The sequence below is a fragment of the Branchiostoma belcheri genome, unplaced genomic scaffold (genome assembly GCF_001625305.1).
Source record: "Branchiostoma belcheri isolate BF01 breed outbred unplaced genomic scaffold, Haploidv18h27 scaffold104, whole genome shotgun sequence".
Lineage (NCBI taxonomy): Eukaryota > Metazoa > Chordata > Leptocardii > Amphioxiformes > Branchiostomatidae > Branchiostoma > Branchiostoma belcheri.
Genome location: NW_017802425.1, coordinates 433463 through 449563, shown reverse-complemented (window position 1 = coordinate 449563; position 16101 = coordinate 433463). Strand labels below are relative to the sequence as shown.

The 16101-nt window shown below is 44.3% G+C and overlaps 3 protein-coding genes across 7 annotated transcripts in view; all 3 read left to right on the top strand.

Annotated features, from left to right (window-relative positions):
- LOC109476610 (neuronal acetylcholine receptor subunit beta-4-like) overlaps positions 1-6037 on the top strand; it is an 18493-nt gene extending 12456 nt beyond the window's left edge. For all 3 annotated transcript variants that reach the window (XM_019777621.1, XM_019777605.1, XM_019777614.1), the window contains exons 2-6: positions 2170-2315; positions 2660-2704; positions 3062-3171; positions 3378-4323; positions 4609-6037. In XM_019777621.1, the coding sequence (XP_019633180.1) occupies positions 2238-2315; positions 2660-2704; positions 3062-3171; positions 3378-4323; positions 4609-4737 (1308 nt within the window). In that variant the 5' untranslated portion in view covers positions 2170-2237 and the 3' untranslated portion in view covers positions 4738-6037. The remainder of the gene's footprint in view (positions 1-2169; positions 2316-2659; positions 2705-3061; positions 3172-3377; positions 4324-4608) is intronic.
- Positions 6038-7924: 1887 nt separating this feature from the next.
- LOC109476587 (neuronal acetylcholine receptor subunit beta-2-like) lies at positions 7925-11480 on the top strand. 2 transcript variants are annotated; one of them, XM_019777574.1, is made up of 5 exons: positions 7925-8217; positions 9001-9146; positions 9397-9551; positions 9894-10785; positions 10997-11480. In XM_019777574.1, the coding sequence occupies exons 1-5, from the start codon at positions 8073-8075 to the stop codon at positions 11117-11119; spliced, it is 1461 nt and encodes a 486-aa protein (XP_019633133.1). In that variant the 5' UTR covers positions 7925-8072; the 3' UTR covers positions 11120-11480. The 2 variants fall into 2 exon arrangements, with proteins under 2 accessions (XP_019633133.1, XP_019633142.1); XM_019777583.1 differs by having other exon boundaries at positions 8893-9146.
- Positions 11481-11531: 51 nt separating this feature from the next.
- Positions 11532-16059, top strand: LOC109476625 (neuronal acetylcholine receptor subunit beta-4-like). Of its 2 annotated transcripts, none has more exons than XM_019777641.1 (5): positions 11532-11892; positions 12894-13039; positions 13470-13624; positions 13885-14818; positions 15107-16059. In XM_019777641.1, the coding sequence occupies exons 2-5, from the start codon at positions 12932-12934 to the stop codon at positions 15233-15235; spliced, it is 1326 nt and encodes a 441-aa protein (XP_019633200.1). In that variant the 5' UTR covers positions 11532-11892; positions 12894-12931; the 3' UTR covers positions 15236-16059. The 2 variants fall into 2 exon arrangements, with proteins under 2 accessions (XP_019633200.1, XP_019633191.1); XM_019777632.1 differs by having other exon boundaries at positions 11578-11873.
- The last annotated feature ends 42 nt before the right edge of the window (positions 16060-16101 follow it).

The following is a 16101-nucleotide window of genomic DNA, read 5'->3' as shown; positions in this document are numbered from 1 at the left end:
ATTGACAAAGGGTAGCGAGCAACGTTTTTAGTGATTAGCGATGTATATATACAGATGAAAAGTTACCACGAAAAATTACAAATTATGTCAACCGTCACTAAGGCTATCAACACCGTGCTATCAACGTATACAAAAAGTCAGGACGATTCTTCAAACTCTACAATTCCCTTGAAACAAAACAAAACAGGGGGCCCAAGCTGACACTTCCTCTTTACAAGTGCGATCCTAAGAGTAAGACTAGTAAGAGCTATGTATGTACTTTGAAAAATTATATCTTCGTCTGTGTTAAGCTGTTAAGAGTTGTATCCAATGACATGAAAGCTTCTTGGTCTGTCCTAAAGCTGAAACATTCATGAGTGTGTTCTACCATCTATATATATGTGTATGTATAAGAGAGACATATATGAGTGTGTCCTAACATGATATGTGTATGTATAAAGCGAAAGATATACACGAGTGTGTCCTATCCACTATGTGTGTGTGTGTGTGTAAAGTTGGACATACATGTGTTTGTGCGACCGTGTATACATGTGTGTGTCAAGCTGGATACATACGTGAGTGCAAAATCTATCCTTATATATGAGGAATTAGTAGTCTTTATATATATGTAATTTTGCGACACTTGGCCCTCCGTACAGCGGTGGTAAATTCCCGCGGATATAATGGCAGCCATGATACTGACAAAGTCGGGGTCCCGCGACTCTCAATACGAGCGTACCCAGGCCGTTCATCGTAGCGTCTATTGCTGTATAACACTCGCAGTAAATTGGGTATAGATTTTACCGGCTACGCCGAAAAAAACACACTTGATTTTGTAACGATTTTTCCACCGTATTGACGGTATTTACGTTGAAGATAGTTATCTTATTGTCTGGCTACATCTAGACAGTCACGAAATATAATGAACAGTCTAGAAATATAAATGGCCAACGCAAACATCAAACATAAATACTTCTATTATTATTTCTAGATATGCATGCCTTCATCGGGCGAATTAAGGGGATTGTTAGTTTTCTCTGTTGTTCGAGTCTCGTGCTCGAAAAGGACCATATCTCCAGATGGCTAGGTATTAAGTACAGACCGTTAGACAGAGTTGACTGCCGGTGTGGCCGAGGTACACCATTACCAGGCAGGCATTTATTGCGATATTGTTTCCGTATTTCCGATCGATCTGGTCCCGGAAGGCTGCAATAATACCGTGCCGTGGCAGACAGAGTAGAGCTGCGTAAAGTAAAGAATCAAATGCTGTACAAGCGATGGGTTCACCCCGGAATTATTGACACTGCCCAGCCCTTTGCGACGCTAGAAGATTTGGGTCATTTGGAACGATACAAACAATCCCAATACTTTTCCTACCTATTTTTGTCCATCCTTCTCTATCTTTCTATATATTTCTATATCTCGAAGCTATACATATATGATGTGCTTTAAACACACACATGTCATTTGTATGATGATTGTAGTCCCTCGAGCTCCCCCCCCAGAACTTCACGTGTACTCGTAGAATTATGTTGTCCATAAGTAAAGTATAATTATAGTCTTTGCCGTAATTGAAACAGAGATAAGTGATTATGAGAAACATTCATCAGCCCCCTTGAGACATATGGAGCCAGACACGAGGAACGATAAGGAAACTCGATTATAGATTCCTACAAGGCGCGGGTTGGGGCGAACGTCTCGTTCTATCAGCTAATGGACGGTAAATCATCGATGTGGGCCCGAGAGGACTGCTAATTATCTGCGCTAGTGTCAGGGAACTGCACACACAGGAAAGTAAACTTCCTGCACTGATCTAGGAGAGACATCTTCCAACAGAAAACTGCACTGCTGAAGGAGAAACATTTGCCCTGCCCTGTGGACAATATAACCAAGATAAAGGCACGGTGGATGGGCTCTTTGCATGGTGCATTGTTTGGTCCTAGTAGATTTGGCCCCATTGCAAAACCACAGTTACTTACATCTCCCAGAGAATGTTATGATGGAATCGGCAGATCAATGGGATGAAATCTACTATATATATACGTTGTTACGCATCTTTTGCCTGAAGTATCTTCTGCTAGTTGATAATAAGTATATAATAAACACATCCCTACACTGTCAGGTGTTCGATGTGTTCTGTTCTCAATTTGCTTTCCCCGCCCCAAATGCGTTTATATGTTGTGTTAACAGTTGTGTTGAGTGCTGAGTCGGAGGAGCGGCTGGTGACTCGTCTGTTCAACTCCTCCCGGTACAACCCGATGATCCGCCCAGCACAGTTCCCCACAGAGATCGTCACGGTGAAATTCTACCTCATCATCTCACAGCTCATCAGCGTGGTACGGATGTGTAACATTCATTTGGACAGATTCTGATAACAATTAGACGTCTTATTGGTTAAGGTTTTAGTATGAGTTGATAAGAACTAACCAGCTGCCAGTGAGGGAAGTAATAAGCAAAGTGTGACTAAAGACCAGACAGCGATCTTTGACTTCTAAAATGTAAGGAAGTCAGCAAACAATGTGAGGATGTCAATTGTATAGTAACACATTGACTGTAGAGACATAGCGACCCTACCAGATATGAGCTTGTAATCAATCTTGTCAAATTATGCATCTTGTCACATTGGATCAGTGTTGTCGTCCAAACCCTCCTGATCATGAACGACGTTTTATTTTTTTAGAATGAAAAAGAGGAAGTCATGAAAACGAACGTGTGGCTAGCCCAGGTAAGAACTTTATCACTTTTTCGTTTTGCAGACTGAAAAAGACGGTAATAAAAACAAGCCGTAACTACTGTATCAGATGTTTACTCATTATCATTAAAACGTACAGCAAATGAGTCTTTTGGTATGAAAAAATGCTTTCTGTGGTTGGATTTCCCCTATTGCTCATTGTGCAGCTCGTTTGGAGACTGTGCCCGGATGCGTACTGTTTACTGCTATGGTAAAGGTACACCTAGCGCGGTGCCTATTGCATGTTGACAGGGCGCAGATTGCATGTTGACAGGGCGCAGATACATTTATAGCACGAACCCCGTATTTAGGTAAGATTTCATCAGACTTGACGCGTTCTCATTGTTGCAGACGTGGATGGACTACAGACTGATGTGGAACAAAGAGGATTACGATCACGTCCAGGTCATCAGAGTCCCTTCTGAATCCGTTTGGAAGCCGGACATTGTTCTCTTTAACAAGTAAGTCATACCGACAGGAAATAGGTTGTAAGACAAATCTGTGATTGTCAATAAAAACATGACTATCCAGTCACTTTCTGCAGTTCCCTTGTTACAGAGTTATTTAGTGCATGGCACCTAAAAAGTAGCATTTCTGACTAGCTCTAGTAGGTCCGTCCCGGAAGATGATCAAACTAAGCATGTCCCCTCCTCCCTTTTCCTTACAGTAAGGACGGCCAGTATGACGTGGCTCTCTACACCAAGGTTCTAATCTACGACGATGGGAAAGTGGAGTGGCTCCCTCCCGCCATCTACCAGAGCTCCTGTGCGATAGACGTGCGGCACTTCCCGTTTGACAAGCAAAACTGCACCATGAAGTTCGGCTCCTGGACCTATAACGGCGACGAGGTGGACATCGTGCTGGACTATGCAGAAGCTGTCATGGACGACTTCAAACTGAACGGAGAATGGGACATCATCAAGTCTCCCAGCAGGAGGACCTTGGAGGGGGACGAAGTCTATGTTCATTATGACTTTGTTATCAAACGAAAGCCCCTGTTTTATATTATCAACTTGATAATTCCCTGCATCTTGATCTCGTCCCTGTCGGTGCTGGTGTTCTACCTGCCGTCCGACTGTGGGGAGAAGATCACACTCAGCATCTCCGTACTGCTGGCCCTGACTGTGTTCCTGCTGCTGATCGCAGACATCATCCCCTCCACTTCTCTGGACATCCCGCTCATCGGTCGGTACCTCATGTTCACCATGATCTTCGTGACTTTCACCACGGTGACGACGGTGTACATCCTGAACGTGCACCACCGCACGGCAAGCACGCACGACATGCCCACGTGGATCAGGATCGTCTTCATCAAAGTCCTGCCCAGGATCCTGTGCATCAAGAGGCCTGCTGAGGAGGTGGTGGACGCCAAGGAGGGCGCGATCAGAACATCGCTGTACCACAAGCCGAGAGAAGACGCGCTGGAGATGAGGAAGAGGAACGGGATGATGACTGAAGGAGGGCGGGGCTTTGGAGCCATCTCGAGGAGCTCCACGTCCAGCCCCAGCATGCAGCAGACGGAAAGGCGCCACCTGGCGCCCGAGCTCGAGGATGCAGTCAGACATGTGAAGTACATCGCAAACTTTTTCAAAAGTCAAGACGATGACTCAGAGGTTTGTATTGAGGTTTGGGATGTCGTTGTCGTTTCTTACCCTGGGAGATAAAATGATACAGTAAATATTACCTAATACTACAGTAACTATCATCCAAAAATACAGTGGATATTTCCTATTAACGGCCAATGGAGATATGGCTCAGTTGGAAGGGGTGGCGAATCTTTTTGATAGCTTAATAGTTGTCCCAGAATCACTGAAGTGGAATTGTGTTGAATTGACGGATTTCGTATCACACACAATCCACGGATTAACGTTTCTAAAACCACTTTTTGTTCCGTGTAGGTCAGCGACGAGTGGCGCTTCGTTGCCATGGTGATCGACCGGATCTGCCTGTGGCTGTTCTTGATCGTCTGCGTGCTTGGAACTCTGGGATTGTTCAAGGAGCCACTCTTCTATGGGGATGACGACTGATTGCGTGACGGATTTTGGGATTGTTGGGATTAAGGCATGGCATGAGAGATTGTTTACGAGGCCATTCTCCCTTTGTATTGTACGGGGTGGTGGGGGTGGGGGTCCAGCCGCTATCTCTCCGATACTAGCGACAGCCAGCGCCGACAGGAGCTATAGATTGTTCATGACTGACACATATGGGGCTGTTCATGGACCTCTAGCTCTGAATATACAAGTAAAAATTACTCCTGACTGTCATACCGTAGAATCCTCTATCGTGTCGCTGACACACTGCTCTGTACGCAGGGTCTTGGGACTGTATTTCTAATTCGCGATTGCGCAAGGATGGCTGTTCCATGGCCGTTTTTCATCGATTATCATATATTCATATAACAAGTGTCTTGTATAGACAAAGGCATTCATAACCAGCATCACAGAACAGTTACAACCGTTGCTGTCAATCTCATTTGCTGCTACTGATCGTCTTGTAAGAAATGTTAATCACAATGATTCAACCAGTTTGTTATATTGTGAAGTGCATAGATCCGTCACAAACCCGACAGACACATACTTAACGTCCGTACCCTTGAGACCCATGACTGTCTCTTTATTCAAATTGCCTCGGTGTTGGATGATTACCAGAGGCTAAGTGCAGATATGCAGTACCGATAGTTATCGCAAGGTACCCTTGATACAATGGCCGAGTTCAGTGTTATAGTGGAAGCGATGAAGTTTGAATTTGTACATAAAACAAATACTTTGACAAGAAAATCTGAAGAAGTTAACATGGCAGATAAATACTAGTACGAGATGCGCATATCTTGCGTCTGGTAGCCTGTGATCACTCGTTAAGGAAGTGTGTGCCGTCGTGAGGTTAAGTAGCAACAGCTGCTTCGCACTTGGGAAATCGTGTAAGTGACTATAGCATATCCATGTTCGTAAGGAAAGAACATATAAATATGTAACATGTACAAAGATTACCTGCGTGTCTGTAATATTTTAGACGATAGCACAGGGGCTATAATTATAAACAGGTCATTTTTGAAAGGCGTCTTTGTGGATTTATTGACCTTGCTGGCATTCCCGACATGAAGACCATATTGACAGGCAAAGCGGGTAGGATATTCCACCGTGGTTCTTCACTTTCTACGCACACTTTTGTTTGTGACTATCATATTGATGTATTATATTGTGGAAAAATTACAAGCAACGCGTCTGAAGTTTGTCATGTGCATAAAAGTGATTCATCACTTTTGACTCGCCCCCAACTCGTGCGGTGGCAAGAAACAAACCTGTCGATATTGTAACCAGAAATGATGTGTTTCTCTTTAACTGTCTTTAACAGATTGATTGTCTTTAACTGTCCATTTGCGGGCGTACAATAAGATATTTGTATGAACTATAATCCATTCCGGATCCGGCCGTAAAATGAAAACTTTAAACACGCAAATCTGAAGAAAAAACCTACACATTTGAGACTTTTCATTGAAAAATATACGAAGTGAAATGGTCATTAAGCAATCTACTATTAAAACTTTAAGCAACTTTAAACTTGACCGGATAGCAATCTGGTTCAAGACTAACCGGCTTACCCTTAACGCCAGTAAGTCCAAGTGGATGTTAATGGGAACACCTGTAAGAACAAGGTCAGCCCCTGAACTAGTTATTAGTATTGGGGGCAATGAGCTGGAAAAGGTTGACTACTACAAATATCTTGGTGTAGTACTAGACTCAAACCTAAGTTACAATGACCACATTCAGACTACCTGTAACAAAGTGGCCCAACGTCTCGGCCTGCTGAGACGTTTAAGGCCGTACTTAACCACTGATATTGCATGTCTGTTGTATAAAACTCTAGTTCTACCCATTCTTGAATATTGTGATGTGGTTTGGGATAGTTGCAATGTTACCTCCAAACAGCAACTTCAACTCCTCCAGAACAGGGCTGCCAGGATAATCCTGAGAAGGGAACTGCGCTCGAGTGTAAGCGAACTACACCAGACACTGGGTTGGAGACCACTAGAGGAAAGGAGGACCCACCATACCTGTACAATGGTCTACAAGTGTCTACATGGACTTGCACCTGATTACCTGCTACACTGTTTCAGCTACAACCACCAAACACATCAGTACAACACAACACAAGACAAGCAAATCTACTGCGTAAACCCAAATACACAAACAGAACTGGACAGAGAACATTTAAGTACAGAGCAGCTTCAGCCTATAACTCGCTTAACACGGTAGCTAAACAGGCATCAACAATAAATGCCTTTAAAGTAGCGCTAAGAACATACGACCTCTGACCCTGACCTCACGGACAACCGACTGTCATTATTTGACAATACGACTATGCCTAACGATTTTGACTATTTGTTTTGGTTGTTCCGTTGTGTTTGTATGATTGATTACGTGTACCCTCTGTTTATATCATTCATTGTCATTTGCTACGATTGATCATTTGATTAATCTGTTTTATTTTGTTTAATTTTATTGTATTCCATGTTGTCCATTGTGTATGTTCTGTTGGGCTACCTTGGAAATCAGTCTTTCAGAGACTGAAGGTACCACCCAACTGTTTTTAAGAGCAATAAATAAAATAAAATAAATAAAAGCAGATTTGATATGGTGTACGTCGATGAAGGTTAGACATCCAGGTAATACGATATGCCAAAAAAACAGTTACTCAAGCAACTGGATATGATTTTGAAAACGTCAGACGTTTCAGCTAGTATCCACTAGCTTTCGTCAGTGACTGAGAGACCAGAGAGGAAAGCAGGTTTATATACACAACCTGTTGATTGATATGCAAATAAAGTGAAGACAAATTTGGAAGTCGAAAAAGGAACAAAAGTCAGACAAGTCAAGACAAGATGATGCAAATTAGTCTGAATTAGAATTAGAGCTTTCAGACTAATTTGCATCATATTGTCTTGACTTGTCTGACTTTTGTTCCTTTTTCGACTTCCAAATTTGTCTTCACTTTATTTGCATATCAATCAACAGGTTGTGTATATAAACCTGCTTTCCTCTCTGGTCTCTCAGTCACTGACGAAAGCTAGTGGATACTAGCTGAAACGTCTGACGTTTTCAAAATCATATCCAGTTGCTTGAGTAACTGTTTTTTTGGCATATTGATATGGTGTAGATTAGCAAGAAAGTGAAACTTTAATATTTAAAGGATAATCTGAAGTAAATTGGTGACATTTCTGAAGAAAACTTGCCATTCAAGAACCTCGGACCATTGAGATAGTAAATTCAAAACAAACAAGCCATTGACTTGATTTAAAGTGAGATGTACAGTGACATGACAGGCTGCTCATCCTCCATCTCGCTTGGGAGTGGAGTAACCCGATATGTCAGGGTCAAGTTTGTGGAATTCGCCGCTCTATTTAGTACAACAGACTCCGCCACTGCCCCAGACAACAGCCTGTATGTTCAACAATATGCTTCATGTCACGCAGGGGATTGCGCTTTATCTGTTCATGCTGGTCCAGCTAGGTAAGTGTCGACAATGTCCGTTTGAAGTTATGATTTACAAGCCAAGACGACTCTACGTTGACGTTTGTTCAGATGATTGGTGCATCAGTGGCTGTATCTGCAACTGTAAGATGCTATAAAAGGAGCAGGCCATAGTTAATGAAGTATATCACTGTCATATCTTTGATGCAGGAAGCTCATATTTCAGTCTGCATCGTTGTCTGTGTGGAATACGTTATACGTCTGATCGACGGAAATGCAACTGTTTATTCCATTGCAGCCCCAGTTGCTATACGTTTTGGGTGGTAGACGTGCTGCATTTTTCTGGTCTATTTGTAGAAGGTAAAATTGTCGGAATGAGCCTTACCGTGCGTCCCGGTGCCCCGGGGTTGTTTATGCATGGTATACATTACGGCACACTTTGGCGCACATATTTCAAACTACTGGTAATACCCAGCCAACCGTTTCCGTTTGCAAGAAATCAGTTAAGATTTTATGACTCCCATGAGTCCCAACACTGTAAAGGTTTGATGTACTGGTCAGAGTCTACGGTGACACCCCGAAACATCTCAGATTAGTTGCAATTCTTGGATAACAGAGAGGCAGCAGTTAAGACATCGTATTGCTTTGACTCAAGTTTGAGAATCTAAACATTTGTTATGTTGTTCTAATCTCACTTGGCCTTCCATTCCTGAGTTATCCAGAGAATCCTGCTGACTGCTTCTGGGAGTTAATGAGAACTTGCTATGCATATCAGCGAACTCAGACAAGCAAATACCGACAATGTACCCGTGTCCTTGCCAGGCGTCCATGGAGCAGAATCAGAGGAGAGGCTGGTGCGCATGCTCTTTGATGAGCAGGGCTACAACCCGATGACCCGGCCGTCCAAGAGGCTGGGTGACGTCACAACCGTAAACTTCAGCTTGACGATCTCCCAGCTGATCAGTGTGGTAAATCTGAGTTACCCCGCATGCGTAACTACCGTCTGGTCTGTACTGTATGTATAATGTATAAAAGACAACAAAACAACAAAAAAGTTGAAAAACTAATCATGAGCACTATGCTTTTATTTTTTTAAAATATGAATTGCTTATCCTTCATTACGTAAACAGTTCGGCCGGGCCCCGGTTTGGAAACGTGACCATATGATTAGCATAACCAGACTTCAGTTTACTTGTATAACTTTTATTACCATGGCAGAATGAAAAGGAGGAGGCGATGAAGACGAACGTGTGGCTGGGGCAGTCGTGGTTCGACCATCGGCTCGCGTGGGACAGCAAACTCTTCAACAACCAGAAAATCATCCGCGTTCCTGCTGAAGCAGTCTGGAACCCCGATATAGTCTTGTTCAACAAGTACGCCTAATGACGTTTGCCACTTTTGTTGGTCTTGTTGCACGTGAGCGTACATGTACACCTTTTTGATTGTTTTTTTATTGATGCATGCTTGTTTTATAGATATGTCATTTTGTAATCATTTTCTGCATGCAGTGCAAATGGCCACTGCGATGTTGGCTTGTTCTTTTCTGGTTACAGTTAATAAGATGATGCCTTTTTGTTTTCTGGCTGCAGTAAAGATGGCCATACGAGGTTGCCTTGCTATTTTTTGCTTATAACCGCAAGTGAGATGTTGCCTGGTTGTTCTCTGGTTACCGTAAACATGGTTAGTACGATGTTGTCGTTATTTTCTGTCTACAGTAAAGACGGCCAATACGGTGTTGCCTTGGCTACTAAAGTCCTGATCAGCTCCAATGGGCAGGTGTCTTGGCTGCCTCCCGCCATCTTCCAGAGTGCGTGCTCGATAGACGTGGTTCAGTTCCCGTTTGACCGGCAGAACTGCTCCATGAAGTTCGGCTCGTGGACGTACGACTCTCGGGAGGTGGACCTGAGGCTGGTGGTGGACACGGCGACAATGGACGACTTCAAACCGAGCGGAGAGTGGGACATCGTGGAGTCTCCCGCCAGGCGGGTCGTGACAGGAAACCAGGTGCATGTCTTCTTCGACTTCATCATCCAGCGGAAACCGCTGTTCTACATCATCAACCTGATCATCCCCTGCATCCTGACGTCCTCTCTGTCCATCCTGGTGTTCTACCTGCCGTCTGACTGTGGGGAGAAGATCGGACTGAACATGGCTGTACTGCTGGCCATGACTGTGTTCCTGCTGCTGATCGCCGATATCATCCCCTCCACCTCACTGGCCGTGCCCCTCATCGGGAAATATCTGATTTTTACGATGATTTTTGTTACCATGACGACGGTGGCCACCACCATGGTGTTAAACGTGCATCACCGCACGGGTAGTACGCACGAGATGCCCGAGTGGATCCGCTTCATCTTCATGGAAGTTCTTCCTAAGCTGCTCAGGATGGAGAAGGAGGAGGAAGACAAGGAAGCTACGTCGGTGGACAAAAATATGAACGGGCCACCTTATGTCTCCACGGACCGGGTTATCGGGTCTTCTGATGCCCTGTCCTGCTCGAGAGAGGAACCCGGGTCCTCCCGCAGATTGGGACCGGAAATCGGCAAGGCTGTGAAGAACGTGAAAGTTATTGCTGACTTCTTCAAGTCTACGGATGATGATTCGGAGGTTAGAATTCCTTCATTGAAATAGATATCACGTTTTAAGTTCGACATGGTTAATAGCATGTACCTGTGTTGTAGCATGAAAACTAAAAAAAAAAAGATACACAATGGTGGCGAGTTCAAAGACAACTATGATACGTCTATACACATGAAGTGTTGAAAGCCTCCATGCTGTCGACACGGGTATCTCTAACTAACATTTGTTTTCCTTTCAGGTGAACGATGAGTGGCAGTTCGTCGCCCGAGTCATCGACAAACTGTGTTTGTATTTGTTTCTCGCCGTCTGTGTGCTCGTCACTCTGGCGATGTTCTTCCAACCCATGTTCCTGTCAGGATAGTGGAAAGCTCTCATACCTGAGATACCATTGCTACGTGTTACTAAACCGGTAATACATGAAATACTAGACACTACGTGCAACCACCACTTAACACAAAAGGCGTGGTAAAGCAGTTTGAATTCAGATATTTTCAGAACTGGTCTGTAAGTTTATATAGGGTTTTTAAAATTCTAGTTCTGGATTTGTAGGTAGACACAGTGTGCTGGATTTCTATCAGGATATGATAGTATTTCAAAGCCTTGATTTATTGCTTTTAAAACCATGATACAGAAAGATTGTGATTACGTATTGTATTATTGCTCATCCTTATCGAGTTCCATAACGAAAGCAACATAACGACGAACTGAAAGAAAAATAAAGATTTTACCACAATATGTCCAATATGATTCCTTAGAATCCTGCCGTCGAGAGTAACGTGACCACCCAGTGGCAGTGCCTGTATGAGTGGACCATCTCTGGTTACTGTCAGGGTAATGAATACCGCTAGGGTAACAAGGTCAGCCACTGTCACCAATCCGCTCCAGAGTTGGCATCAGGCTCGTCACTGAGCCACTGTCACCAATCGGCTTAGTGTTAGTGTTAGCACAAGGCTCGTCTGTAGCAGCCCGGCCACTGTCACCAGTCTCCGCTGGAGTTAGCGTCAGGATCGTCACTGCCGGTGTGGGGAGTCATTTGTGTGTAGTTTGTCCTGAAGACGACATGGAGATCAGCGCTGTTGTGTTCCTGCTGTGGACGATAGCCTGTAGACTACCCGGTAAGGACCAGGACAACGGGTACTCGCACTACATTTTCTTAGAAATTCATCAATATTGAAAGTGTTTTTGATCATTATGTCTGGTGACGGGAGGACAAGTGGGGCTTGCCGGATCACGAGCTATGGAAAAGCAGACCATATTCAGTTTTCTTCTTTTAGAAAAAAAGGCTTTCTAAAATACCATAGATAAACAAATACGCAAAAAATAGATGCATGATCAGCCTAGCGAGCAATGGACGTACTAATTTATATCTAAATATTCTGTTTACAAGCTGGCAAAATAGTCTAAAACTGACAGATGTTCATATGGTGAGACAACTGTTAACAGCTCTGTCGGTAAGAATGTTAGTAACGGAGTGACATACAGGCTCTGACAGGCGGTCAGTGTGGCCATTGGCCGTGTTGGCGGCCGCATATTCCGGCTATATTTAGCAAGTTAAGTTCTCTGGGTTACCTGGGGTACAGACTGAGGGTCTTATTCAATTTACACAGCTATTGGCTCACACCCAAAGGTGACGGGAGATATTCCCGCCAGTATTTGTCATGTTCATGTGATGGTACCAGGGCCATGTCCGAGAGAAATGGAGCCGCGGGTAAAACAAGGGTTACATTCAACATGAAGTTACAGTCACACGCTATGGCAGCGCTATTAGTATCACATTCTGCACATTCGTATAAACAGCAACACATGCCGCGACGGGATTCAGTTCCAGACTCGCCCATGTTTAATACATTGTATATGAAACATTTAAACACATGTCACATTGGATCATATTACCTTCGGGTCACCCTGAATCAAACATCCGCATACAAATACTCATTACTTTGATACTTCTAATGCTTTGCCTGTTTGCTAATGCATATCCCAAGTCTGTTCATTATACGGACTAAACAATGAAGTAATGTCGGATAATGTCCAACGAACACAAGATTCACCACATATTGAACGGAAAATCACATTAGTTGGAAGTGCGTCTTTTTCTGCCTGCTGATCTCTCATCCATATTGCTTTTTGCTCAGGTGTCTACGGGGCAACGCCAGAGTTGAATCTGGTGCGCATGCTCTTTGAGGAGCGGGGGTACAATCCCACAATCCGACCTGCGGAGTCCCCGGATGAAGTGATCACCGTCCATTTTTACCTGAGTATATCTCAGTTGATCAGCTTGGTGCGTACACTTGTTTAAGACATAACAGATAAAGGTATCGGAAGGGATTAGCCCTCGTTATGTGACCTGTGCGCATGGGAAGGTGTCAAGTGGCCTTTCAGATTATTGTTGGACGGGCATAGCATATAGTAAATATGTGGTTGAAGAAAGATGCCATTGTGTGCCACATGTTATATGTTGTTGTGTTTAATAAAACGTGCATGGAGTAGTCACTCAAATAGTGTGTTTGTACATGACGTCAGAGCAGCCATGGGGATCAGTCTAATCTTGAACAGTTGTACCTTTAAATCTGCATGTGCATGCGTCATGATTAGGTGACTGTAATCGGAGGTGTAAATTAGAATTAGCTTAGCAATATTCAAAGTTTAACCACCCAACATGGTGGTCCATACTTACCTCAAAGTCACATGAGGGCAACCATGCATTTCAGAACGAGAAGGAGGAGACGATGAAGACGAACGTGTGGCTGGGGCAGAGCTGGTACGACCCCCGCCTGGCGTGGAACAAGGCGGAGTACGAGAACATGACTGTCATCCGGGTCCCCGCCGAGGCCGTGTGGAATCCAAACATCGTCCTCTTTAACAAGTAAGGGAACACTCATAGATGTAACTATAGTTATATGTTTACTTACATGCTACTCTACCAAAGGAGGGAGACTTTGTTAACGGATGTAGATAAAACATAGTGAGTACTTAATTATCCTCTTTATCTCTTGCGAGACATAAATGATGGATAGTGATGTTTCCGACATTCTACATCTACTGTAGAAGAGACGCCAATGTGAAGGCGCTATGTACACGAAAGGTGCTTATCGGCTCTAACAAAGAAATGGTTGTTACTTTCAGCAAAGACGGTCAGTACGAAGTTGCCCTGTACACGAAGGTTCTGGTTTATGAGGACGGAAAGGTGGAGTGGCTCCCGCCGGCCATCTTCCAGAGTAACTGCGCCATCGACGTGCGGCAGTTCCCGTTTGACCGGCAGAACTGCTCCATGAAGTTCGGCTCGTGGACATACAGTCCGGAGGAACTGGACATCGTCCTTGACTACGACACCGCCACTACGGACGACTTCAAGGAGAGCGGCGAGTGGAATATCCTCAAGTCACCCTGCAGGAAAGTGGCTAACGAGAAGGAAGTGCGCGTGATCTTCGACTTCATCATCCAGCGCAAACCGCTGTTCTACATCATCAATCTGATCATCCCCTGCATCCTGACGTCCTCTCTGTCCATCCTGGTGTTCTACCTGCCGTCCGACTGTGGGGAGAAGATCGGGCTGAACATGGCTGTACTGCTCGCCATGACTGTGTTCCTGCTGCTGATCGCAGATATCATCCCCTCCACCTCGTTGGACGTGCCCCTCATCGGGAAATATCTGATTTTCACGATGATTTTCGTTACCATGACAACGGTTGCCACGGTGCTGATTCTGAACGTGCACCATCGCACGGCCAGCACCCACAAAATGCCTGGATGGATCCGGTTTGTTTTTATTCGGGTGTTGCCGCGGATCCTGCGTTTGCATCAGCCGGGGGAGGACGAGGAGGGGGCGGAGGAGCACAGTCACACGTGGGACCCCGACATCGATCTGTACGGCAAACCCACGGCCAACAACGGCGTCTTACAGGACGCCACGGGCAGGCCTTTCGGCAGGATCGGCACGGGTTCGCCGGGAGGGAAGGAGGAGCGAACCGCCGGCAAGCTGCCCCCCGAGCTGTCCAAGGTCATTAAAAACGTCAAGGTCGTGACATACTTCTTCAAGGATCTGGACGAGGAAACACAGGTGGGGTGAATAGATCTGATGAATTAAGCATGTTTCAGAAAGCTTAGATATCCTCACTGCATACTGACATGCGGAACCTATCTTAGGGCATATTTAAGTCAGGATTGTTTGAAAATAACTATATTTGAGCATATATATAGCCGATATCTCGGACTTACATAAGCATGTATCTGTCTATCCTCCCATAATGTCTAAACGTCTCTATGGTGATCTGAGTAAAGATACAATGACGTCGACCTTTGCAAACAATTACCTCGACTGTTCTTCTACATGTACACTCTAATCCAGATCAACGACGAGTGGAAGTTTGTTGCCATAGTGATCGACCGACTCTGTCTGTGGCTGTTCCTTATCGTCTGCGTGCTGACCACCCTGGGACTGTTCTATGAGCCTTTGTTCCTCCCTGCAGAAGAATGACAGTCGCGAGCAGGGCTTTTTATTAGGGGGGGGGGTGCGTTTGGGGGTGGCGTATCGCACAGGTGTCTATTTCATGAAATGTCAGCAACTTTTAACTTTAAAAAATGGAATGAATTAGCCAAAGAAAGAATTTAGATTTGCTATCGAAACACGAAATAAACACGTAGTGATGTCCTCGTGCACGATCTATATCGCCTATGGAAGTCAATAATATTGTATTTTGAAGCGATCGAAATTTTGTATTTAGTTTTAAGCATGCACGGGTGTAGACTTCACATTAAATTCACAACGTGTTGGACTCTGTAAGCCTTTTGTGTATGTGGTTACAATATGTACAGCTACCTGTAGAAAAGTTTCGCCCAGGCTAGGACTTCCTAAAAGATAGCTATATCGCCATGCAAAGAAACGAGATATTCTGGATGATGTCCAAAGTTGAACCTGACTCCTACAGCTGCCTGCCTTTTGGGCAGCAATACAAGAACACCAAACCTGGTCGTGCTCCAAAAGACGTCTAGCAACGCCTTATGTTTTGTCAGGGTTAGCCCTTAGTACAATAGCCACAGTCTAGTTGGGAAAATCTGGAGAACGATTGTTTGATGATGAAATGTTCAATAATAGGAGAAGGGTATGTATTTGGTGCGAAAGTGTAGATTACGTACATCATACTATCATGTTGTTCACTATGATTATAAGATGTTGTCAATCAGATTGTTACAACCTAACAAATAGATCAATACATGAATGACTCGTGGTTAATGCCTGATTTTGTTTACTAGTGTCGTATATTTATCAGTATTACATAGAAAGGAGGAGAGTGCCGTTGAATCCAGTCATCCATATGTGGGAAATAAAAACTCTTTAGCTCT